Source organism: Muntiacus reevesi, chromosome 1 (genome assembly GCF_963930625.1).
Source record: "Muntiacus reevesi chromosome 1, mMunRee1.1, whole genome shotgun sequence".
Lineage (NCBI taxonomy): Eukaryota > Metazoa > Chordata > Mammalia > Artiodactyla > Cervidae > Muntiacus > Muntiacus reevesi.
The window spans coordinates 75,116,810-75,141,833 of NC_089249.1; the positions used below are offsets into that span (position 1 = coordinate 75,116,810).

At 40.7% G+C, this 25,024-nt stretch overlaps 1 protein-coding gene across 1 annotated transcript; it reads left to right on the forward strand.

The window, feature by feature from the left end:
* Window positions 1-2,991: 2,991 nt before the first annotated feature.
* Window positions 2,992-19,105, forward strand: CD5L (CD5 molecule like). Its single transcript, XM_065925997.1, has 7 exons — window positions 2,992-3,121; window positions 6,730-6,756; window positions 8,879-9,202; window positions 13,668-13,991; window positions 15,705-16,016; window positions 16,851-17,171; window positions 18,542-19,105. The coding sequence occupies exons 1-7, from the start codon at window positions 3,094-3,096 to the stop codon at window positions 18,547-18,549; spliced, it is 1,344 nt and encodes a 447-aa protein (XP_065782069.1). The 5' UTR covers window positions 2,992-3,093; the 3' UTR covers window positions 18,550-19,105.
* Window positions 19,106-25,024: the final 5,919 nt, after the last annotated feature.

Sequence of the window (25,024 nt, forward strand, 5' to 3'; positions counted from 1 at the left end):
CTATTTATAACTTTTCATCATCTGGATCCTACTAATACTTTTATATCTCTGGTGTTTTTAAAATTCAACATCAGTGTCTCCTGACATCTGACCACCACACAGGCTGTGATTCAGTCATTCCATAGTACTTCTTATTGCTTAACAGGTAATGCTGTTTCATTTGTCTGCATATATACAACAAAGTCTTTTCCCATTCTGGTTCTCCATTTAATTCCTATTCAACTGTCATCATCTCTCTGAAGCTTATTATTAGCTCCAAGTAAAGGTGATCATTTCTTCAATTTTGTTCACAAAGTTTCTTATACTTTCCTTTCTTATAGCTGTGTTTACATGCTATTACAATTAGTTTAGTTCAGTTCAGTTTAGTCGCTCAGTAATGTCCGACATTCTGGGCCCAATGGATTGCAGCACACCAGGTTTCCCTGTCCATCACCAACTCCTAGAACTTGCTCAAACTCTTGTCCATTGAGTTGGTGATGACACCCAACCATTTCATCCTCTGTCATCCTCTTCTCCTCCTGCCTTCAATCTTGCCCAGTATTAGAGTCTTTTCCAATGAGTCAGTTCTTCGCATCAGGTGGCCAAAGTATTAGGGTTTCAGCTTCAGCATCAGTCTTTCCACTGAATATTCAGGACTGATTTCCTTTAGGATGGACCAGTTTGATATTCTTGAAGTTCAAGGGACTCTCAAGAGTCTTCTCTAGCACCACAGTTTTAAAGCATCAATTCTTTGGGACTCAGCCTTCTTTATGGTCCAACTCTCACATCTGTACGTGACTACTGGAAAAACCATAGCTTTGACTATAAGAACCTTTGTTGGCAGTGATGTCTCTGCACTTCCATATGCTGTTTAGGTATTTCACAGTTTTTCTTCCAAGGAGCAGTTCAGTTCAGTTCAGTTCATTTGCTCAGTTGTGTCCAACTCTTTGCAACCCCATGAGCTATAGCATGTCAGGCCTCCCTGTCCAACACCAACTCCCAGAGCCCACTCAAACTCATGTCCATTGAGTCGGTGATGTCATCCAACCTTCTCATCCCTTGTCTTCCCCTTCTCCTCCTGCCCTCAATCTTTCCCAGCATCAGGGTCTTTTCAAATGAGTCAGTTCTTCACATCAGGTGGCCAAAGTTTTGGAATTTCAGCTTCAACATCAGTCCTTTCAATGAACACCCATTACTGATATTTCCTTTAGGTTGGACTGGTTGGATCTCCTTGAAGTCCAAGGGACTCTCAAGGGTCTTCTCCAACACCACAATTCAAAAGCATCAATTCTTCAGCACTCAGCTTTCTTTATAGTCCAACTCTCACATCCATACCTGACCACTGGAAAAACCATAGCCTTGACTAGACGGAACTTTTCTGGCAAAGTAATGTCTCTGCTTTTTAATATGCTATCTAGTTTGGTCATAACCTTCCTTCCAAGGAGTAAGCGTCTTTTAATTTCATGGCTTCATTCACCACCCACAGTGGTTTTGGAGCCTGAGAAAATAAAGTCTGTCACTGTTTCCACTGTTTCCCCATCTATTTGTCATGAAGTGATGAGGCCAGACGCTATGATAATAGTTTTTTTAAAGTTGAATTTCAAGCCAGCTTTTTCACTCTCTGTTAGAGAATGCTGCGGGAAGAAAGAGCCACCTCTAAGGACCGTTGGTGAAGGCCTTCATTGGGCGGTCACTCTCGGGCAGAACTCCCGGGGGTGGGTGAGCGAGGGGACAAAGGGAGTCTGCGAGGTATGAGAGGTGGGGAGAGGTTTTATAGCCAGGGCCGGCGTCCAAGCCAGGTCTTCCCATATAAGGAAGAAAGCGCGGGCCACAGCGGCGGTTGGTGTCCAAGGGCTCCGTGTTGGTACCTGATTGGACCAGGCTGCAGGGGGTCGGTTCCCGGAAGTTTAGCCAGCCTCCGGAACTTGTCTTGTGGCACTTTTCCGGGGCATGCCTCAACATGCCTGACCTTTCACTCTCCTTGTTCTCCCTCATCAAGAGGCTGGTTAATTTTTTCTTCTCACTACTATTTTTATTGAAGCATAGTTGATTTACAATGTTGTGTTAATTTCAACTGTATAGCAAAGTGATTCAGTTATATACACACATGTATTTTCAGATTCTTTTCCCTTATAGGATATTACAAATATTGAATATAGCTCCCTGTGCTATACTAACTGTTCCTTCTTGACCTGCATACACGTTTCTCAGGAGACAGGTAAAGTGATCTGGTACTCGCACTTCAGAATTTTCCAGACAAATTTGTCTGTTGTGATCCAGACAAAGCTTTTATGGTAGTCAATGAAGCAGAAGTAAATGTTTTTCTGGAACTCCCTGTCCATCATATCTTAGACTTAAGAACAACCTGATTTCGTTATGACAAGAAACTGCTTCCATTTAGTTTCCAAAGATGGGCATAAACCAGGACAAGCATAGAAGAGCAGATTCATGTACTAGGCCTTCTACTTAGCATGGGAGAAGCTGGTTTGAGAGAAATAAATCAAATCATATTTGCAAAGACTGGCACCTTGACTCTGGATTGCCATCCTTATTCTGAATTATGGTGACTTCAAGGGTAACTTTGGAATTGCTCTATTATCTTTGGCCTCTATGTTTTCCAGTCACTTCCATTTGGAAGGAAAGAATTGAAATTGACTTATTAACCCCCACAAACCATACATGAGGATCAAGCATTGCTTGATCTTCTAATGTGAAATGGCCCTTATTCTTGGTACTTGCCTTTCCTTATGGGAGTTGTTTTTCTTCTTTACATAGTGAGGGGACTAAAGCAGAGCTCGATGGAGCTAGGATTACAGCAGAACCAAAGCATGGCAGCTTGAGATTTCTGTTTGTTTGTTTTCTTTTGTTTTCATCATCTTTCTGCCAGTTCCGGTCACCTCCCTTCCTCTGGGACATGCTGAGTTCAGCAAGTCCAGCTCTATCTGTCCTGACCTCTGAGCCCACTGGTTTCTAGTTGTCTGATAAAGCCTCTACTGCAGACAGGACCTGCTACTTCCCTCCTCACAGCACACTTGCAACCAAAGCTGCATATTCCTCTTCTGGATCCTCCTTCCAGCCTTACATTTCGGTTCACCATCTTCAGCCATCTGGGACATGGCTCTGTTTTTCTTCTTGATCTTTGGTGAGTATTTCTGCTCCTTTGGGTCCAGGCTTCGGTGTACTCTGGAACTGCCCATGTGGTACAGATCTAGGTATCTTTCAAGGAAAGACTCCTCCCTACTCTCCCCCTTTCTCTATATCTGGTAATTATTCTAAATCCTTAAAGCTACTTAACCTGTACTCAATTTATAATCCATCTTGATTGCCAGAAAACTTTCTATTTCCCTATATTCACACTATCAATTCAGTAATAGTTTATACTATTGCTTTTTCACACAAATTTTCCTAAATGCACTATTTATAAAAAGACAAATAAGTGGATCATGGATAACAGCAAGAAAAGGAAGTAGAATTGCAGGACAAACACCTTTCATTGATCATACTGATTCTTCTCAAACGTATTTCATGTGTTTCCCTAGTTTTTCCCAGTTTCTTATTGCTCAGATTAATTTAGAGTAAATTGGGATTTTGAAATCAAATTGAAATCTGGATTTCAATCTTTGCTCTTTGATTTCTTAGCTGTCTGAATTTTAAAGTTACCATATCCCTCCAAAATCTCATTCTCATCTATGAAATAATGTTATGTTCTTCAGAGGTTTGTTAGGAGCCTTTCCACAAGATAAAATAGTCCGCTAGGTCCCTTCCCTAATCAATCACATTCATTTTAATATTCTTGATGATCCAATATACCACTGAAACCAACCGGTCTCTCAGTTGGGCATTTGTGTGTTGTATGTAGACTGCTGGTTACATTCCTAAACACCCACACACCACTTATGTTACCTAGTAGAGAGTCCCCCATCTCCTGTTGTGAAGTTACTATTGGATCTCTTAGGCTTATCTTTAGTTGCACCTCCCACATGAAGTCTTTCTGATCTGTGATACTCATGGCGATCAACCCCATTACAGAGTTCTCAAGTCACCTTTGGGCTATATCACTTTCACACCTATCAGGCTCATCACATTCAGTTTCCTTTGCATATATACATGCTTTGTGTTATTAGACTTTTATATTATAACCTTGTATATTATAACCTTGAGTTTCAGCCAATTGCAGACAAGGTCTTTTTGAGTCTGGGAGTGGCTATATCCTAAAGACTAACGACATGTGGTTATCAACCAATTACTTGAAAAGCAAATATTTGGAAGAAAATATTCCAGGACAAGTCAATGAAATACATGGATTTACCTAAAAAGCTCTAGGCTGGAAGTCCAATGATAATAACTCCTTTAGAAAGATCCTATAAGATGGAGTGGTGTTGGGGGATGATGAGTTTTGAAGTTCAAAACACTGGGTTTCAGAGACCACTGATAGTCACAGGACTCTCTCTATAGCATGTGCTGTTGTTCAGTAGCTAAGTTGTTTCTGTCTTTTTGTGACCCCCTGGACTGCAGCATGTCAGACTTCCCTGTCCTTCACTGACTTTCAGTTTGCAATAGGGTGGAGACTAATGAGCAGATGAGTCTGATTACACAGAGATCTTGTAGGAAGAAACTCTGATCATTCAAAGATGTGCTGATATTTAAACCTGGAAGTTTGGAAATTAGCATAGAACTGCTTTCTGAACTCTCAACCAAGTTCAGCAAACCTGGTTTGCTGCCTGCAAACTAAGAATGTATATTACATTTTTAAACTGTGGGAAAAGTCAAAAGAATAAAATTTTGTGACACATGAGAATGACAAGAAATCTAAATTTAATTGTTCATAAATAAGGGTTTATTGGAACAGAGTCATGCTTATTCATTTACATGTATATGGTTGCATTGATAGAGCTGATTGGCTATAACAGACTGTATAGTCCATGAAGCCTAAAATATTTACTATCTGGCCTTTTACACAAATGTTTGCTGACCATTGTCTAAATGCAGTGTCAGTGAACACAGAAAAATACTGCCATTTTCTCCTATGTGAAAGGTTGCTGCTATGAACCATGAATGATGCTGAGATTCTTGGCCTCTGGAGGAGAGGCATTCAAGCTGGGGACAGTAATGAAGCTTGGTCACTCAGAGCTTTTTGTGTAATCAAGTCTTGTTAAAGTATAAAAGAGATAGAGAAAGCTTCTGACATAGACATCAGAAGAATGCAGAAAGAATATCCTCTTGATAGTTTCTAGCAAGGAGTTATATACCTATTAGCAAGCTGCTAATTAGAGAAAAAAAAAAAAGCATCAAAATCAAGAGTGACACCAGCCCCCTTCACCCACAACATGCATTTTGAGATAGCATTGACACAAGGTGAGTCAGGCTGGGCCGTAGAACAACTGACATTAATCTTGAACAAAGGTGGATTTCATTAACATAGCTTAAGAGAACACTTCCATGAGAAAAACATACTGATGTTTTGAGCCATTATGGGTTCTGAGCCTTGGCAACCAACTTGAAGAAATGGAAATAAGGTAAATACATTAACATAGTTTAAGAAAAACATTTCCATAAGAAAAATGCATTGGTTAACTCAAGGTTTGAGAAAAGTTAAGTTCAGGTGGAACCAGGTGTTGTCATGGCAACACAGAATTTTAAAAGAACTCTCTTTTTAATTTTGTATAGAGAAGGAAAAACAAAAACAAAAACAAACCAAAAAAAAAAACATTTGACACTTGTAGTTTGTTTCCTCCACTTGGGGACTCCAAGCCTTCCTGCCTGTTACCCTCTCATATGTCTTTCAAGATATCTTTTTTTCCCCCCTCCCCAACCAGTGCATCTGTTGTGGAATCCAGAGTCACAAAACACACCTCAGACAAAACACACTCAAGACAGTGGAGTACAGTTTATTACGCCAGTGGATCCAAGAGGAATCAGTTCCCAACAAGGACCCTGATGTTTCTGAGAGGTCCAGATTTATATCCCCCCCCCTGCTACGTGACTGGTTACATGTTAGCAACCTCTTTGTTGTATATGACTGAGTTGTACAACAAATAGGTGCTAGGAGAACAAACAATTAAGGTTCAGGGTGGGGGTGGGGGGACAATGATTATACCTCAAGAGGGATATCTCCATGGTTAATCTAACAGGGGCAGCTTGACAATTAACTTCAATCTCCGTTTGTCATCTGTAGGGAGGGAAGTCTCCAAGAGACCTGGTTTTCACTAGCAACGGTTTTCTCACTCTTGGGCAGAGTTCAGTCCCAGTTCACATCCAGTCTTTAAGATGGATGACAGGCCAAGAGAGATGGAGTCTCTCTTGCTTCTCTCACACTGGCCTCAACACATCTTCCCAGAAATCTCCAGCATGTTTTCCTGTTGGACTCAGATACTACATCACCACACTTCTCGTGTAGGTGGTAATCACCGATCAATCTAATAGATTAAAACAGAAAATCACATCTATCCATGCCTGGGGTAGAACCAACATCAGATGGAAAGGGAACATGATAGGTCTAATTAGCCATGGTAGAATGGGTCTTTTTGGCTCTTAGTCAGTGTCCATGTATTTTTTTAGGCTGGTCATTCTAGGAGGAGAGGGAGGAGAAGGAGAAGGTTTCAAAAAGGCCTAACCTTGGGGGCTGTGTATTTATCTCTCTGTCCCACAAATTCAGCAAAACTCTTTAGAGAGTTGCGTTTTTGAACAAAGCCTTGGCAGTTGACTACTTGATCTCATTCACTTCTCTCTCTCTCTTTTTTATTTGCTCAGCCTTTTGCACTGGACCTGGACTTCTAGGTAAGATTTTTTGGGGTCCTAAGAGGGTGGACTTTCAGCTCTGGAGAGTGGAAATTTTGATTTCCTGGGGCAAGGGAGAGAGGCTGTGGTTCAAAACAGCCCCAGTGAATTTTCTTTCTGGTTTCCCAACCCACCTACTCAGTCTTTTATGGGTAGATTTCCACTTCCAAAACTTAGAGAAAATTTGAGTGGTTTATCCTGCAAAGGGATTCCTCTCCATTTGGCCTGTGTGACCCAAGATGCTAGCCCAGCTCTAGCTCCATCATCTAACAAAGCAGATGGCTTTGTTTCAGGCTCAGAAGACACCTCATCTCCTGGGAAATAAACTTTCTTTTCCCCTTCTATATTCTACTACTTCCTGGTCCCTCTGCCACCTTTAATGTTATCATTGAACTAGAAATGCACCAACCTCTGTGCACCACATGGTTTCATCAGCAGAGTGCAGGCTGGATTTCAGTGGCCACTGGTCATCTCTTCAAGGAGTCTTTTGGCAGAGCACAAACGGTTCAGCTGAGGAGAGAATGGGGTGGCACAAAGAGAATTAGTCTGTGGAAGAGGAAGCCTCTGATGGTCCAAAAATCAAGGGGATTGGTTGAGGATTATGAGTTTCTTTGAAAATGTCTCTTCAGCCTGTTCTTTCTCTTGATAGTAGAGGCTTTATGAGAGAGGGGCAGCTGCAAACTCTGCTATGAATGTACAGGATCTTACACCCTGCTGGATCAATTTGCTTCCTTAAAGAAATGCTGCTTCTGGGTCCCAGTCCAATACTCAGATGACCTGGTTTTTCTTCTCTGGCCTCCAGGGTTATGCCTTGCTGCAAGTGCCAGGAGACAGCTGCTCTCTTTATACTCAGGGATGGAGGACCCACTCCTGGGTCCCTGTCTCTCAAGCCCTCAGCTAATAATGTAGGCTAAAACACTGCCTAGGACACAGCTGCCCTGTTGAGCTCCTTTTGTCTTCTCTCTAGCTTTTAAATCTTCTCAGCCCTACTTTTCCCTTTAGCTGCATTTCTTTGATACTTTTCTCTTTCTCTCTCTTAAACATATTTCTTTTCTCCTACAATGTGATCTAGTCCTCTACTCCATGGAAAAGGAAAACTTATTTAAAACCAGAATTTGGAGGCTTCCCTTGTGGTCCAGCAGTTAAGATGCCATCCTTCCAATGCAGGGTGGTGGATTTGATCCCTGGTTGATGAACTAAGATCCCACATGCCATGTGGCATGGCCAAATTAAAAATAAACCTAGAATTTTATAACTCAAAATAAAATAAAATAGCCTGTGCATGATCCTGATATTTGCTAGAGCATACAATAAAGCATATCCAAACTCTAATCTTAGTTACAGTGATCCAGAAGTTATTTCTAGATGACTGTTCTTGAATAATATATACACGCCTTAAGCTTCATGGTGCAACAATAGGAACTTCCTTAGTTTTTTATAGTTCTATTTTAATTTTTGTATCTAACTTCCATTCCTCATGTCATTTCCCTCAAGAAATTATAGAAGAAGAGGAGAGATAAAAAACAAATGAATAGGGGTTGATGCCAAGTTCTGGGGAGTTTGTGCAGAATTGAGACAAAGTAGGCAGTAGAAATTTGGGTCCTGAGAAATTGTGTTTCATTCATACAGGTATCTGAGTCCTTTCACGTAGCCCAAGTTGTCATATACTGTTCATAGTCTGATAGACCACAGGCCACAAGTCCAGATGTTGTCCCTCCAGGTACAATAGACCTCTCCCTGGAGGCTTGGCAAACTTAGATCTTTTTTATCAATATATATATATGCCAAATATATATATATTTATCACTATACATACATATATATATATAGGACAAGTAAAAACACAGTTTCAGTTCAGTTCAGTTCAGTCACTCAGTCGTCTCCAACTCTCAGCGACCCATGAACTGCAATAATAATAATAATAAAGGAGTGTAGTAGAACCAGAACTCAGAGATGAAGTCCTGGAGCTCCTCCTCCTTGTCCTCCCTTTTGACCCCTACTTTCTCACCCTTCAATTCTCCACATCCTGAAAATGGTAGAAGAATTCCAAGAAGACTGCATACATGCCTGAGTACTCTCTGGGCCACTCCTAATCTCCAGCCAATGTCTCATTTCTTTGCAGAATCTTCACCCAAAGTGCGACTGGTGAGAGGTCCCCATCGCTGTGAAGGGCGGGTGGAAGTAGAACGGAATGGTGAGTGGGGCACTGTGTGTGACGACGGCTGGAACATGAAAGACGTGGAAGTGGTGTGCCGGGAGCTGGACTGTGGAGCAGCCATAGGGACGCCCACTGGTAATTTATATAAGCCATTGGCCGATGAAAAACAAAAAATATTCATCCAAGAAGTCAACTGCAGTGGGACGGAAGATCAATTGATTAACTGTGACCAGCTGGAAGACGTTTATGATTGCTCCCACAGCGAGGATGCAGGGGCAATATGTGAGAGTGAGTATGGTAGGACTCAAGGACCAAATGCCAACTGCCCATAGCCTGCATGACCACTCTTTGTCCTCTTTATCTTTATTCTCCACCATGAACTAATAATTACTGATTCCTTGTCCTTCACTTCTCACCCTTTCTCCACTGTGGACCCTGGAGAGAAATATATCCTCATCTAGAATTGTTATTCTTCCTTGGTTGAAGAGTGGCACTAGTGTAAAAGCACCCTCCTGCCAATGCAGAGACTTAAGAGATGTGGGTTCAATCCCTGGGTGAGGAAGATCCCCTGGAGGAGGGCACAGCAATCCACTCCAGTATTCCTGCCTGGAGAATCCAATGGACAGAGGAGTCTGGCAGGCTACAATCCATAGGGTCACACAGAGTCGAACATGACTGAAGCAACTTAGCATGCACACTTGGTTGAACTAATGATTTTCTCTTAGTTTCAATCTTAGTTTTTCTTTGTTTCAGTCTTTCCAAGAGCCTGATTCTCTTCTTCACACACACAAACCTGCACAGATCCAATAACCACTAAACATTTGTATCTAAAACTCAGGTGGAGTTATGGGGAAGAAATGAGCTCCCAAAGTATAATGTAAGTTTATCAGTTCTCAAGGGATCTATCATCTAGTTAGGTAGACAGGAGATGCTCATCAGAAACCAATATACAACTGTGTATATATATATATGTATATATATATTGCGTGAGTGTATGCTCAGGCACTTCAGTTGTGTCTGACTCTGCAATCCTATGGACTGTAGCCTGCCATTGTCCTTTGTCCATGGGATTCTCCATGCAAGAATACTGGAGTGGTTTGCTCTGCCCTCATCCAGGGGATCTTTTCCACCCAGGGATTGAACCCAGGTGGATTCTATACCCACTGAGCCTTGTTGTATATGAATGTGTGTGTGTGTGTGTGTGTGTGTGTGTGTGTGTGTGTGTGTGTGTATATATATATATATATATATATAATAGATTTATCCTTTAGCCAAATCACAGTTTAATGGAAAACGAGATAGACACACAGAAAATTATTAATGCATAGAAAGAAAATATATGAAAGGAATAAAGGAATACAAAAACAATTTTATATATATTATATATATTTAATATATATAATATATATAGACTAATCCCTTAGCCAAATCACAGTCTAATGGAAAAGGAGATAGACACACAGAAAATTATTAATATGTAGAAAGCAAATATATGAAAGGAATAAAGGAAAAATTATGAAAAATATATGAAAGAAATAATAAAGGAATACACACACACACACACACACACACACATATATATGTAGGCAGTAGAAATTTGGGTCCTGAGAAATTGTATTTCATTCATACAGGTATCTGAGTCCTTCCATGTAGCCCAAGTTGTCATATACTGTTCATAGTCTGATAAACCACAAGAGTCCAAAAGTTGTCCCTCCAGGAACCACAGATGTCACCCTGGAGGCTTGGCAAACTTAGATCTTTTTTATCACTATATCTATCTGGGGCTGAGAGGACTTGATGGGATTGCTTCAAGTCTATTAAATATAATCTTCTTGAGGACAGCAATGCTAGCTATCTTGATCATCACTGTTCTCTGTGTTCATAAAACAGTACTTGGAATGTAGTATCCAGAAGCTTGTTTCCTCATAGGCTCTTCCCTTGTCTCCCTACACAGTCCTCTATACTCCATGTATAAGTCTTGGTTTCCTCAGAACTGATCTGGAGACCCGCTCCCAACACACAGAATCTTCTAGACCCAGTTTTAGGGCTCTGAGACTTTGAGGCTCCAACTCTTCTCTTACCCAACACTCTCTGTATTACTTCTGAGCTAGGTTCTTGGACATGGGAAAATGTCATGGGAAGTAGCAAGGATGGTTGGGAGTGGATCATTGATATTGAGAGAGGGTCAGGTTGTTTAGCCCAAATTATATCTAGACATCATGCTTTCAGTGCAGGGGAAATAGGTTCAATCTCTGGTCAAAGAACCACAACCCCACAGTGGCTAGAATGAAAACCACATTACAGAAAGAAAGTTAATCAGGATGAAAAGTCACAGGGCTATGCCCTAGATTAAGGAACAAGATAAACCCCCAGAAAAACAACTAAAATGAAGTAGAGATAGGCAACTTTCCAGAAAAAGAATTCAGAATAATGATAGTGAAGATAATGATAGTAAAGATCATGGGATCTCAGAAATAGAATGGAGAAGAAGGAAGAAATGTTTACCAAAGACCTGTAAGAACTAAAAACCAAACAGACAAGAACAATACACTAGAAGGAATCAATAGCAGAATAACTGAGGCAGAAGAACAGATAAGTGACCTGGAGGACTGAATGGTGAAAATCACTGCCATAGAACAGAACATAGAAAAAAGAATGACAACAATGAATACTAGACTAAGAGGCCTCTGGGACAACATTAAACACACCAGCATTTGCATTATAGGGGTCCCAGAAGGAGAAGAGAGAGAGAAAGGACCTAAGAAAATATTGGAATAATAGATGAAAATTTCCTTAACATGGAAAAGAAATAGTTAAACAAGTCCAGGAAAGGCAGAGTCCCAGGCGGGATAAATTCAAGGAGGAACACAATGAGACACACACATAGTAAGCAAACTGACAACAGTTAAAGACAAAGAGAAAATATTAAAAGCAACAAGGGAAAAATGACAACATATAAGGGAACTCCCATGAGGTTGTAAGCTGATTTCTCAACAGAAACTCTACAAGCCAGAGAGAATGGTATGATATATTTAAAGTGAAAAAGAAAAACCTGCAAGCAAGAATACTTTACCCAGCAAGACTCTCATTCAGATTTGATGGAGAAATCTAAAGCTTTCCAAACAAGCAAAAGTTAAGAGGATTCAGCATCACCAAACCAGCTTTACAACAAATGCTAAAGAGACTTCTCTAGGCAGGAGACACAAGAGAAGGAAAAGACATACACAAAATAACCCTAAAACAATTAAGAAAATGGTAATAGGATCATGCATATTGATAATTAACTTAAGTGTAAATGAATTAAATACACCAACCAAAAGACTTAGACTGACTGGGTGGATGAGAACATGTGCATGTATGCACTTACACTTATCACAACACTCTACTTAACTCCCCAAATCATATGTAATTATTTTATATTGCTAGGTTAATCATGTTTCCATTATGGCTTGCAATTGTAGTTATCTTTAATTGTTTGTCTGGCTATTGATTGTGAAACTAAAACATCTTTTACTATTGTGATTATGTAACTGGTGGCTGCTTATTATCATTGACCATTTTTCTGGTCAACAGAAAAATAAAAGAATTCCATATCACTAAAACTACCATTTAATAGAAAAACTCATAGTCGCTTTTTAAAATTCAGATGCATATTAGAATTATCTTGGAAATTTTTGAAAAATGCAAATGTTGAGGGACTGCTTTTCATCTCCAAAGCTCCAGATGTATTTCTAATGAGCCATCATGTTTAAAAACAACTGGCTATATGAGGCCTTTTACTTTTATCTAATCTGTTTCAATTTTTCTATTTCATGTTCAGTGCTTCATGTTTTTGTTTCATTTAGTTTATGTTTTCCAGTTTCTCTGTCTTTTTTTGATGTTCTTTCTCAAGCCTTTATCAAACATTGTAGAAAAGCTTTTGTATACCTATATATATATAGTTTGTATAATACCTATATTTTAGAAAACATACGATTTTTTGCTTAGCTAAAAAACTTATGACAGTTTGACTTCACTTGTTTGACCTAGTATGAATAGAATGCTAGATTTCTAATTTATATTCACTCAAAACTTTGGTATAGTTCCACATATTTTGGCATCTAGGATTACTGCTGGTAATCTAGAAAGTTTATTATCTTAGTGATTTTAAAAAAAATTGAATGAGGCTTGAAAGCTCTAATTCAATTCTGAATATAGAGGAATACTATGTTGTTAAAAAAAACAGACAAACAGGGAGTTAACTTGTGATACAGTATTATTAACTGAAATACAGATTTTGTTCAAATTTCACAGAAAAATTCTTGTATATATGCTATACTTTATTTGTTGGTAGGTAATTACAAGACAAACTAAAATTTTATGCAACGTATTTGTATTTATTGATATGATCATTATAGCATTGTGCATCTTAATTCATGTTAGAAAATATACTCCTGAAATAATCATATTAAGTACTTATTTATACCAAATACAAAGGTAGGGATATTAAACCTGTTTTTCCAAGTTTCACCAAGGCCCAAATAAAAGTACAGTTTAAACAATAATGATAATAAAAAAAGAGTATAGCAGAACCAGAACTCAGAGATGAAGTCCTGGAGCTCCTCCTCCTTGTCCTCCCTTTTGACCCCTACTTTCTCACCCTTCAATTCTCCACATCCTGAAAATGGTAGAAGAATTCCAAGAAGACTGCATACATGCCTGAGTACTCTCTGGGCCACTCCTAATCTCCAGCCAATGTCTCATTTCTTTGCAGAGCCTCCACCCAAAGTGCGACTGGTGAGCGGTCCCCATCGCTGTGAAGGGCGGGTGGAAGTAAAACGGAATCGCGAGTGGGGCACTGTGTGTGACGACGGCTGGAACATGAAAGACGTGGAAGTGGTGTGCCGGGAGCTGGACTGTGGAGCAGCCAAGGGGATGCCCACTGGTAATTTATATAAGCCATTGGCCAATGAAAAACAAAAAATCTTCATCAAAAAAGTCAACTGCAGTGGGACGGAAGATCAATTGATTAACTGTGACCAACTGGAAGACGTTTATGATTGCTCCCACAGGAAGGATGCAGGGGCAATGTGTGAGAGTGAGTATGGCAGGACTCAAGGACCAAATGCCAACTGCCCATAGCCTGCATGACCACTCTTTGTCCTCTTTATCTTTATTCTCCACCATGAACTAATAATTACTGATTCCTTGTCCTTCACTTCTCACCCTTTCTCCACTGTGGGCCCTGGAGACAAATATATCCTCACCTTGAAGCATTACTCCTCCTTGGTTGACCAGTGGCCCTAGTGATAAAGAACCTGCCTGCCAATGCAGAGACTTAAGAGACATGCGTTCAATCCCTGGGTGTAGAAGATCCCCTGAAGGAGGGAACAGCAACCCATTCCAGTATTCCTGCCAGGAGAATCCAATGAACAGAGGAGTCTGGCAGGCTACATTCCATAGAGTCACACAAAGTCCGACATGACTGAAGTGACTTAGCACTCACACTTGGTTGAACTAGTGATTTTCTCTTAGTTTCAATCTTAGTTTTTCTTTGTTTCAATCTATTGAAGGACCTGATTCTCTTCTTCACACACACAAACATGCACAGATCTAATAACCACTAGAGATTTGTGTCTACAGCTCAGGTGGTTATGGGGAAGAAATGAGCTCCCAAAATATAATGTAAGTATATCAGTTCTCATGGAGTCTATCATCTAGTAAGGTAGATAGGAGATGCTCATAGGAAACCAACACACAACAGCTGTGTATATATATGTATGCATGAGTGCATGCTCAGTGTCCAGTTGTGTCTGACTCTTTGTGACCCTATGGACTATAATCTGCCAGGCTCCTCTGTCCATGGGATGCTCCAGGCAAGTATACTGGAGTGGGTTCCCGTGCCCTCCTCTGTTGGGGTCCTTTAATGGACCGGAACCTGGTGGTACGGAGTTGACCATAAGAAAGTAAAAGAGAGAAAGAGAGAGAGAGACAAAAAAAGACCAAGGGACCTAAGCTCTGATGGAGCAAAGGTGCTTTAATGATTTTTCTATGAGTATATATAGGCTGTGGTACAAGAAACTTCTTTCGGGAATGATAGAGATCAGAAAACCAAAGGTACAGCAACCATTACCAAGGGAACAAGGGGTAATGTTAGTCACAGGTCAGGAGACAATCCATATCTCAGGAAAGGGGAAGGAGACTAAGCAGTTTTGCCCTAAAGAGAATGTTTGCTAAAGGAGACCCAAGCCTGCCTCACACAGTGACCTCAGTCCCTGGGAGCAGCGTGCTGTTCCGCTTGAAGAGGGACAAAGGACTCATGAGAGACAGCACGTAGGAATCCTCCCGTCAAACATTCCCTGACACTCCTCCAAGGGATCTTTTCCAGCAGGGATTGAATCCAGCAAGGTCTCCAGAATCTCCTGCATTTCAGGTGGATTCTGTACCCACTAATCCACCTGGGAAACCTATATATATATAAACATATTAATATACAACAATTATTTATATATATATAACTGTTGTTGTATTCCTTTATGCCTTTCATATATTTGCTGTCTATGCATTGATAATTTTCTGTGTGTCTATCTCCTTTTCCATTAGACTGTGATTTGGCTAAGGGACTTGTCTATGTCTTCTCTTTGTTACCCCACAGTTTGTTATCAGACAAACAGTCACCAAATGTTTGTGCTTGATGCTGAGGTCTCATTCTTATTTCTGAGAAAGATTCAGAGTTAGGAGCCCCCTTTTGTGGGAAAGCTGTGTTCTTGCAGGGAGCAGAAACTTAACCTTTCTTTTCCCACATTGCCAGAGATCGTGAGACTGGTTGGTGGCCCTGGGCGCTGCAAGGGGCGCTTGGAGGTGAAGCACCAAGAGCAATGGGGCACTGTGTGCAAAGCAGGCTGGAATCTCTCAGCTGCGAAGGTGGTGTGCCGGCAACTGGGGTGTGGAAAGGCCACACTGACCAAAAAATGCTGTAACAAGGATACCCAGGGCGAAGGACTCATCTGGCTGAGCAGCGTGTCATGCTCAGGACAGGAAGAAAACCTTCACTATTGCCTTTCTGGGCTTGAGGGGAATAATAACTGCACCCATGATGAGGACACATGGGTTGAATGTGAAGGTAATGCCTATAAGTCCAGTGACTAGGTTTACTCATGAATTTGATTAAATGGAATTCTATTCAACCAGTGTTTATAAAGAACTATTCTGGTAACTCAGCTGGTAAAGAATCTGAATACAATGCAGAAGACCGTGGTTTGATTCCTGGGTCTGGAAGATCCCCTGGAGAAGGGATAGGCTACCTACTCCAGTATTCTGGGGCTTTCCTGGTGTGTCAGGTGGTAAAGAATCTGGCTGGAATGTGGAAGACCCTGTCCGATCCCTGGGTTGGGGAGATCCCCTGGAGGTGGGAAGGGCAACCCACTCCAGTATTCTTCCCTGGAGAATCCTCATGGACAGCGGAGAAGAGTCAAACAGGACTGAGTGACTAAGCATAGCACTCATGTTTCAAATAACCATGGCAAAGCTATTTATTTGTGCTGCTCATCAATTCTCTTGTTCTTAAAATGGAGCTAATGATACTTGCCTTTGTATATGAAAATGCTTTAAGCACTAGCACTTAATACGAGTGCTAGATTAATATAAACTATTATTATATTGAATTCTATATAATAGGAATAGGACACACAATTCTATGTACTTGTTGAAGTCTTCAATTAAAAAAAAAAACTACTAGAAAGTCATTCATAAGTATTAGACTTTTATAAAATTGATGGGAAAGTAAAAGGTCTTAGTTGAGGAAACAGACCTGGGACACATGGATTGGAAACAAGAGCAAGGGCTATAATCACAGAAACATAGTCAGGTAGAGAGCTTCAGAAGTGTTGATGGGATTTGAGTGAGGAGGTAGATGATATTTTTTTTCTTCTTTCCACTCCATCCCCTGACCCTGCAGATCCCTTTGAATTGAGGCTGGTAAACGGAGACACCAGCTGCTCTGGGCGACTGGAGGTGCTGCACAAGGGCATATGGGGCTCTGTCTGTGATGACGGCTGGGGGACAAAAGAGGAGCAGGTGGTGTGCCGGCAACTGGGCTGTAGAAGGCCAATCTTTGTACCTGCCAAATTGCGGAGAAAGTTTGCCCCTGGAGATGGGCGCATCTGGCTAGATGATGTCCATTGCAAAGGGCAAGAGCAGTCCTTGGAGCAGTGTCAGCATAGGTCCTGGGGGTATCATGACTGCAACCACAAGGAAGATGTGGTCGTATTCTGCTCAGGTAAGCCCTGTAGGTTGAACCCATGGGGACTGGAGTGGAGGGAGGCGAAGAAGCGGATGGTGGCGTGTGAACTCTGAGGGTAAGGGTTATTCTACTAGTGCTGCGCAGCTGCCCATAATAGTCACCTACTTTGTGTTACTTCAAGTAATTACTCGAGACTCCTAGTCATGGGTAGAATGATAAGATAGTTTAAAAATCCCATACCATACAGTTATTGAGTGTGAGAACAAAAGAGATTTTGAAAATTATTGAGTTGATAGCTTTATATTAAATCTGAAGAGAGTAAGAGTCAGAGAAAATAAGCAACTTTCCAAAATCATAAAAATTGTTTTCAAACAATGGAGCAGAACTAAAATGACCAGTCCTGGCTCAGCTCAGGATTAGTTGACTTAGAGGAACCTAGGTCTCAAACTGTAAGCTAAAACTGTAGAAGATGGTCCCATCTCCTTCTAGCTATTGTCACTACCCGGATTTTAAATTAATCTGTGGGAATGGGGCTGGGGGAGGGGGCTGTTTGTGAATATCCTTGAGAGTGTCTTTTCAGAGAAGCCAGGATTCCAGCTGTAAATTGTAGACCTCCCAATATTGTTGGGCTTCCCTTGTGGCTCAGTTGGTAGAGAATCTGCTTGCAATGTGGAAGACCTGGGTTTGATCCCTGGGTTGTGAAGATCCCCTGGAGAAGGGAAAGGCTACCCACTGCAGTTATCTGGCCTGGAGAATTCCATGGACAGTATAGTCCATGGGGTCGCAAAGAGTTGGACACGACTGAGCGACTTTCACTTCACAGGAGAGTAAAGGAAGAAATATGTCCCTATATGAGTCAGGAAATGCAAAGCATAGCCCTTGGGTGGCTGACTCAGAGAGTCACAGCTCTGAAGCCCAGCTTTGTAATTAGTGTGGGATGCTGGCATGCAGGGCTGCCTGGTTACATACTCAGGGAATTGTGTAAGAGTTGAGAAATGATCAAAAATATGAAGAGCACCTAGTGCCCAGAAAAGGAGGGCTTTAGTGATGGAAGACTAGTATTTGAGTTGAGCCTGCCATTTGGAGGCTAGTTAATCTTAGCTGGTCAAAATGGAAGCTGGTCTTCCATTTCTCTCGAAGAGTTTTGCGATTGTGGAGGGTGAGAAGTGCTAATATAAGTGAATATGGTTTCTGTCTCACAAGGGATCTGGTGATTGAGTCTAGGGCACTGAACTAGATTCTGATGTGGTTCACATCAGTGTGAGATATGTGTGATTAGGGTCTGGAAGGGTCTCCCTTTCCTATTCTGGGAACTAGTCTTCTTTCTTGGCCTCTTTGAGTTTGAATGAAATAATCGCTTCTTGACATGTCACCATCCTTACTGTACATTCTTCTTCTCTTTACAGAAGCGTAGCCTGACATTTGATGTTTGGCCTGACTCTGGCAGGGCCTGAGTGTCCTTTGCTTTCTCCTCATCTCAAATGGCTTAGTGCAAGCACTGGGCCTTCAGGCTCAGCTACCACTCCCTCAGCCCCTCAGCCAGAATCTGGACACTCTTTCTCTCAGAGCCAAGCACCCCCATCATCTACTGGAGATATGAGTTGTTGAATTCTCTCTTGCCAAGAAAGATGACCTTCCACTCACCTGCTCCTCACTGCTGACCCTTTGGCATCGATTCTGGCCTCTCCTGCTTCTTTCAACCAGACTGGTTTCCCCAGGTCTGTTCCTTTGACCACTACAAGACATTTCTAAGACCAAACCTATGTCTGTAAAGAACATGAGAGGAAGGTGACAACAAAAGGAATATTTAAGGGGAATATGGGTAAATAATGAGATGAAACTTGGGGAAAAGCTCTTTGAAAGCTTTTTCTCAAGCCTTCAACACTTTTTCTTAATCTTCAACAATTAACATCTCACTATTCTCCTGTTGTCTGATAAAAGCAGACACATTCTTGCAAGAGCAGAGCAGTATCCTGTAATCCTAGACCTTTTCATGACATTTGGAAAAGAAATATCACACCCTCTGAATGCCCATAATAAAATACCTTTGTTGACTATCCATATACAACTTGCCAACATGGTGTGCATTTAACAAGAAGAATCCTACAAATGTATTTTAATTTTCCCAAGGAAAAATGTATGGACCTGTGACTAGAAGGGAAAGGAACAGATGCATTCAGAATTTGGGGGAATCCAGCATTGTGTCTCATGCCAATCAGATGATATCATTTTAATTTTGTCAACTCAGATTTTAGGGTCTGTAAGTCTGATGCAAGACAGAATGATACTAAGGAGAGAATCATGGCTTGGTTCTAAAAACTGACAACTTCAGGCTCTGAGACTGAGTTGAGTACCTGTTATGTGTCTGCATTTATGCTTTCTAATAAAGTAGATGTCACAGTCTCAAGAGTTGCCTCTCTGTGTGATATGTTCTTTCTACCCAAGGGGAAAGCAGGTGGGTCAGTTTTACAGGGATGGCCTTTCAGGTAGTATTAGGTAGAAGAGAACCTGCTGGCAGATGCAGTCATGTGTGTAATACTGCTCTCTCCTTTGGATGGAGAACTTTCTCCCTATCTCTTTTCATGGGAAAAATAGAGAAACTTAGTTTCATAGAAGAGAAAAAGATGACCTAACAGACACTTTGCTATCTATTGTGTCTACTCAAAGAGATTTTGCCTCTGTTTGATCAGTTATCTCAGGTCTTCCTGATTTTCCTCACAGATTAATATCATGTTCTCTAAACCATGTAATATCAATTGGGTTGGCCAAAAGTTCATTTGGGTTTTCCCATAACATCTTATGGACAAATCTGAATGAATTTTTTGACCAGCCCAGCAGAATCTAGAGACCTGCTGAACTGCCTTGATTGAGCCATTGTAAAGCTCTTTTATCCTAAGTAGAGTAGAACAAGGTTGGAATTTCACAAAAGAAACTTTGATTTCCTTTTAATATTACATTAAAATTTCTTTTGTAAAATTTCAACCAGTAAGATGCCTGAGAACCAATCAGATAAAAGCAACATCTGTTGGAGGAGGCCAAGTGATCCAAAAAAGCAAGAAGGCAAGATATGACAGAAGCCTAAAAGGTAGTCTTAGAGGTCTAATAAGAATGTGTCATTAAAGAGGAAATTGAGAAGCTGAAAGACAAGATTGACACTAGCCTGTTAGCACAGTCCAGGAGAAGAGTGTCCCCTGACCTGAGAATATGGTTGTTTATCTTGATTTCCGAGGTGGACATGTGTAAAAATAGTGTATCAGAGCCTGAAGAAGTTAGCCTAGTGACAACGACTGAGTGCTCAACAAACAGCCATGTGTGTTTCTTCTTCCTGAACGTGCCACGAGTCTATCCCAGGTTTGTCTTACTAGAAGATACCCCAGCCAGATTCCTGCCCCTATCCTGGCAAGGTGGTGAAGTAAAGTGGAGCTCTGCATTCAGTGAAAATATTACCCCTTGAGTATTTTAGGAGTTGCCAGTTGGCATATGCCTTATTCCCAAAGAACCCGTCCCGTAACTGGCATCTCCTGACCCTTGTCCCATTCCAGATTCTAGCAGCTCCTAAACTGCTCAGCATGCACATGCTCACTACATGTTCTGACAGGAGTCCTGGGCAGCAGTGGGCCTCCAGGCCTGTGGAGCTGGAGCCAAACACCAAGCGCCTACATAATCTCCAGTGGGGGAGGAGACACTTTTCTCCGGGACTGGAAATTTACCCCGAGGCTGCAGCTGCACACTGGCCACACTCAGCCCCCATTTGGACTTGCTGCCTGGGGGTCCCAGGCTTCTCCAGCCACCAGGGCTGCCGGGTGTCCCTTTTATTTTGGTGGTGCCATTCTCACAGGGGAAATGACTTATGCCACCTTCACATCGAGGCAGTTAACAACAGTATGCCTTCTCCATGCCTTTTCTCTTCCTAACTGACTTGTTAGAGAAGACCCCAAGGCTCTAGGGGAGGGCAGACCAAGAAGATTGAAAGGAGCCTGGATCTTTGAATGATTATATGAATCTCTGAATGACTCATACTCTGCTGACTGTGTTATGAATAAAAAATAAGCATTATTTGTATTAAGTCAGTGAATGCTGGGGTGGTTTCTTACAACAGTTCAGTCTGACCAAAAAAGACATAAATAGTATTTTTTAAATCAGTTGAATTTCTTCAAAGATCACCAGAAAATAATTTCTTTTTTCTAAATATCATGCATTTTATTTTTAATTAATTTTTAGTCGAGTATAGTTGCGTTACAATGTTGTTAGTCTCTGCTGTACAGCAAAGGGAATCAGCTCCATGTAGACATAGATCCTCTGGTTTTTGGATTTCCTCCCCATTTGGGTCACCACCATGCACTGAGGAGAGTTCCGTGTGCTCTACAGTAGATTCTCATTAGTTATCCGTTTTACACACAGTCCTGTGTATATGTCACCTCCAATCTCCCAATGCATCCCATCCCCTTGTTCTTCCCTTGGTATCTGTATGTTGTTCTCTACACCTGTGTCTCCATTTCTGCTTTGCAAATAACTTTATCTGTACCATTTTTCTAGATTCCACATGTAAGCACTATTATATGATATTTGTTTTTCTTTCTGACTTGCTTCACTCTGTGTAACAGTCTCTAGGCCCTTCCATGTTTCTGCAAATGGCAAAATTTCATTCTCCCCTACCCCAAATTTCTAATGATCATATGGTTTCCTCAAAGCCTTTAGATATCTAGTATTCCATGCTCTTTAGAAAGCATGAGATTTGGCCCACACATTTTATTTTTACTATAAATTAACTATAATTAATTAATGTATTTTTTTTATTTTGGTGTCTTCCAAGCCCCCCCCCCCCCTTTTTTTTTCCTGGAAACTATGCAAGGTGCTCATGGAGAATTCTTTGCCAACATGTTTTGGTATACATCTTAAGACTTTTTTTTTTTTTTTAAGAACAATTTTGGGATCACAACAAAACAGAATGGAAGGTACAATGATTTCCCATACACCTTTTGCCTTCATGCATAACTTTCATAACATGCATAACTTTCCCCGTTCTCTGCATTCCCAATAGAGTAGTATATTTGTTAAAAACAGTGAAGCTACAGTGAAATATCTTTATCACCTAAATTCCATACTTTGCATTAAAATTCACTTTTGATGTTGTTCTATGGATTTGGGTAGATTTATAAACATGTATTTCCCCAAATAGTATCATACTGAACAATTTCACTACCTAAAAATCCTCATTTATCCTTCACTCTCTTCCCACTCCTAGCAATCACTGAACCTTTTACTGAAAAGCTTTAACTTTTCCAGAAAGTCACATCATTGAATTGTACAGTATATATGCTTCTCAGATTGATTTCTTTCACTTAGTGATATCTAATTATGTTTCTTTATAGCTTGTTTATTTTTAGTACTAATATTCCATTGTCTGCATGTGACACTTTTTTGTATCCATTTATCTACTGATATTTATCTACTGAATTCCATGTTGGTGTTTCCAAGTTTTGACAGTCGTGAATAAAGCTGCTATAAACATCTGTGTGTAGATTTTTGTGGGGCCATAAGTTTTAAACTCTTTAGGGCAAGTACTAAGGAGCATTTTACAACAATATAAGCATGATGTCTGTTTGTTTCCAAGGCAAATCATTCAATGTCACAGTAATCCAAGTCTATGCCCTAGCCAGTAATGGTGAAGAAGCTGAAACTGAATGGTTCTATGAAGACCTACAACACCTTCTAGAACTAACATCCAAAAAGATGTCCTTTTCATCATAGGGGACTGGAATACAAAAATAGGAAGTCAAGAGATACCTGGAGTAACAGGCAAATTCGGCATTGGAGTACAAAATGAAGCAGGGCAAAGGCTAACAGAGTTTTGTCAAGAGAACTCACTAGTCATAGCAAACACCCTTTTGCAACAACACAAGAGAAGACTCTACACATGGACATCATCAGATGGGCAATATCAAAGTCAGATTGATTGTATTCTTTGCAGCCAAAGATGGACAAGCCCTATACAGTCAGCAAAAACAAGAGTGTGACTCACATCATGAACTCCTTATTGCCAAATTCAGATTTAGATTACAGAAAATAGGGAAAACCACTAGACCATTCAGGTATGACCTAAATCAAATCCCTTATGATTATACAGTAGAAGTGACAAATAGATTCAAGGGATGATATCTGATAGACAGAGTGCCTGAAGAACTATGAACAGAGGCTTGTGACACGGCACAGGAAGCAACGATCAAGACCATCCCTAAGAAAAAGAGATGCAGAAAGGCAAATGGTTGTCTGAGGAGGCCTTCCAAATAGCTAAGAAAAGAAAAGAAGTGAAAGGCAAAGGAGAAAAGGAAAGATATACACATCTGAGTGCAGACTCCCAAAGAATAGCAATGAGAGATAAGAAAGCCTTTCTCAGGGATCAATGCAAAGAAATAGAGGAAAACAATAGAATGGGAAAGGCTAGAGATCTCTTCAAGAAAATTAGAGATATCAAGGGAACATATTATCCAAAGATGGACACACAAGGGGCAGAAATGGTATGGACCTAACAGAAGCAGAAGATATTAAGAAGAGCTGGCAACAATACACAGAAGAACTAGACAAAGAATATCTTCATGACCCAGATAATCATGATGATGTGATCGCTGGACTAGAGCTAGCCATCCTGGAATGTGAAGTCAAGTGGGCCTTAGGAAGCATCACTACAAACAAAGCTAGTGGAGGTGATGGAATTCCAACTGAGCTATTTCAAATCCTAAAAGATGATGCTATTAAAGTGCTGCACTCAATATACCAGCAAATTTGGAAAAACCAGCAATGGCCACAGGACTGGAAAAGGTCAGTTTTTATTCCAATCCCAAAGAAGGACGATGCCAAAAATGTTCAAACTACTGCACTATTGCACTCATCTCATATGCTAGCAAAGTAATCCTCAAAATTCTCCAAGCCAAGCTTCAACAATATGTGAACCAAGAACTTTGAGATGTCCAAACTGGATTTAGAAATGACAGAGGAGGAAGAGATCAAATTGTCAACATCCACTGGATCACAGAGAAAGCAAGAGAATTCCAGAAAAACATCTACTTCTGCTTTATTGATTACTCCAAAGCCTTTGACTGTGTGGATCACAACAAACTGTGGAAAATTCTTCAAGAGGTGGGAATACCAAACCACCTTAACTGTCTCCTGAGAAATCTGTATGCAGGTCACAAAGCAACAGTTAAAACTCAGCATGGAACCACAGACTGGTTCCATATTGGTAAAGGAGTACTTCAATGCTATATATTGTCACCCTACTTAGTTAATTTCTAAGTAGAGTTAATAGTTAATTTCTATGCAGAGTACATCATGAGAAATGCCAGGCTGGGTGAAGCAAAAGCTGGAATCAAGATTGTCAGGAGAAATATCAATAACCTCTGATACACAGATGATACCACCCTTATGGCACAAAGTGAAGAGGAACTAAAGAGCCTCTTGATGACAGTGAAAGAGGAAAGTGAAAAAGCTGACTTAAAACTCAGCATTCAAAAAATGAAGATCATGGCATCTGGTCCCATCACTTCATAGCAAATAGAAGGGGAAATAATGGACACAGTGACAAACTTTATTTCCTTGGGCTCCAAAATCACTGCAGATGGTAACTGCATCTGAAATTAAAAGACGCTTGCTCCTTGGGAGTAAAGCTATGACCAACCTAGACAGCATATTTAAAAAAAAAGACATTTCTTTGCCGACAAAGCTCTGTTTAGTCAGAGCTATGATTTTTCCAGTAGTAAGGTATGGATGTGAGAGTTGGACTATAAAGAAAGCTGAGCACCAAAGAATTGACGCTTTTGAATTGTGGTGTTGGAGAAGACTCTTGAGAGTCTTTTGGACTGCAAGGAGATTCAGTCAGTTCATCCTAAAGG

Coding starts and splice junctions, on each gene's coding strand:
- CD5L (XM_065925997.1), top strand. CDS start 3,094: ATGGCTCTGTTTTTCTTCTTGATCTTTG. Junction 3,122..6,729: donor GTTTTTCTTCTTGATCTTTG/GTGAGTATTTCT, acceptor TTATTTGCTCAG/CCTTTTGCACTGGACCTGGA. Junction 6,757..8,878: donor CACTGGACCTGGACTTCTAG/GTAAGATTTTTT, acceptor ATTTCTTTGCAG/AATCTTCACCCAAAGTGCGA.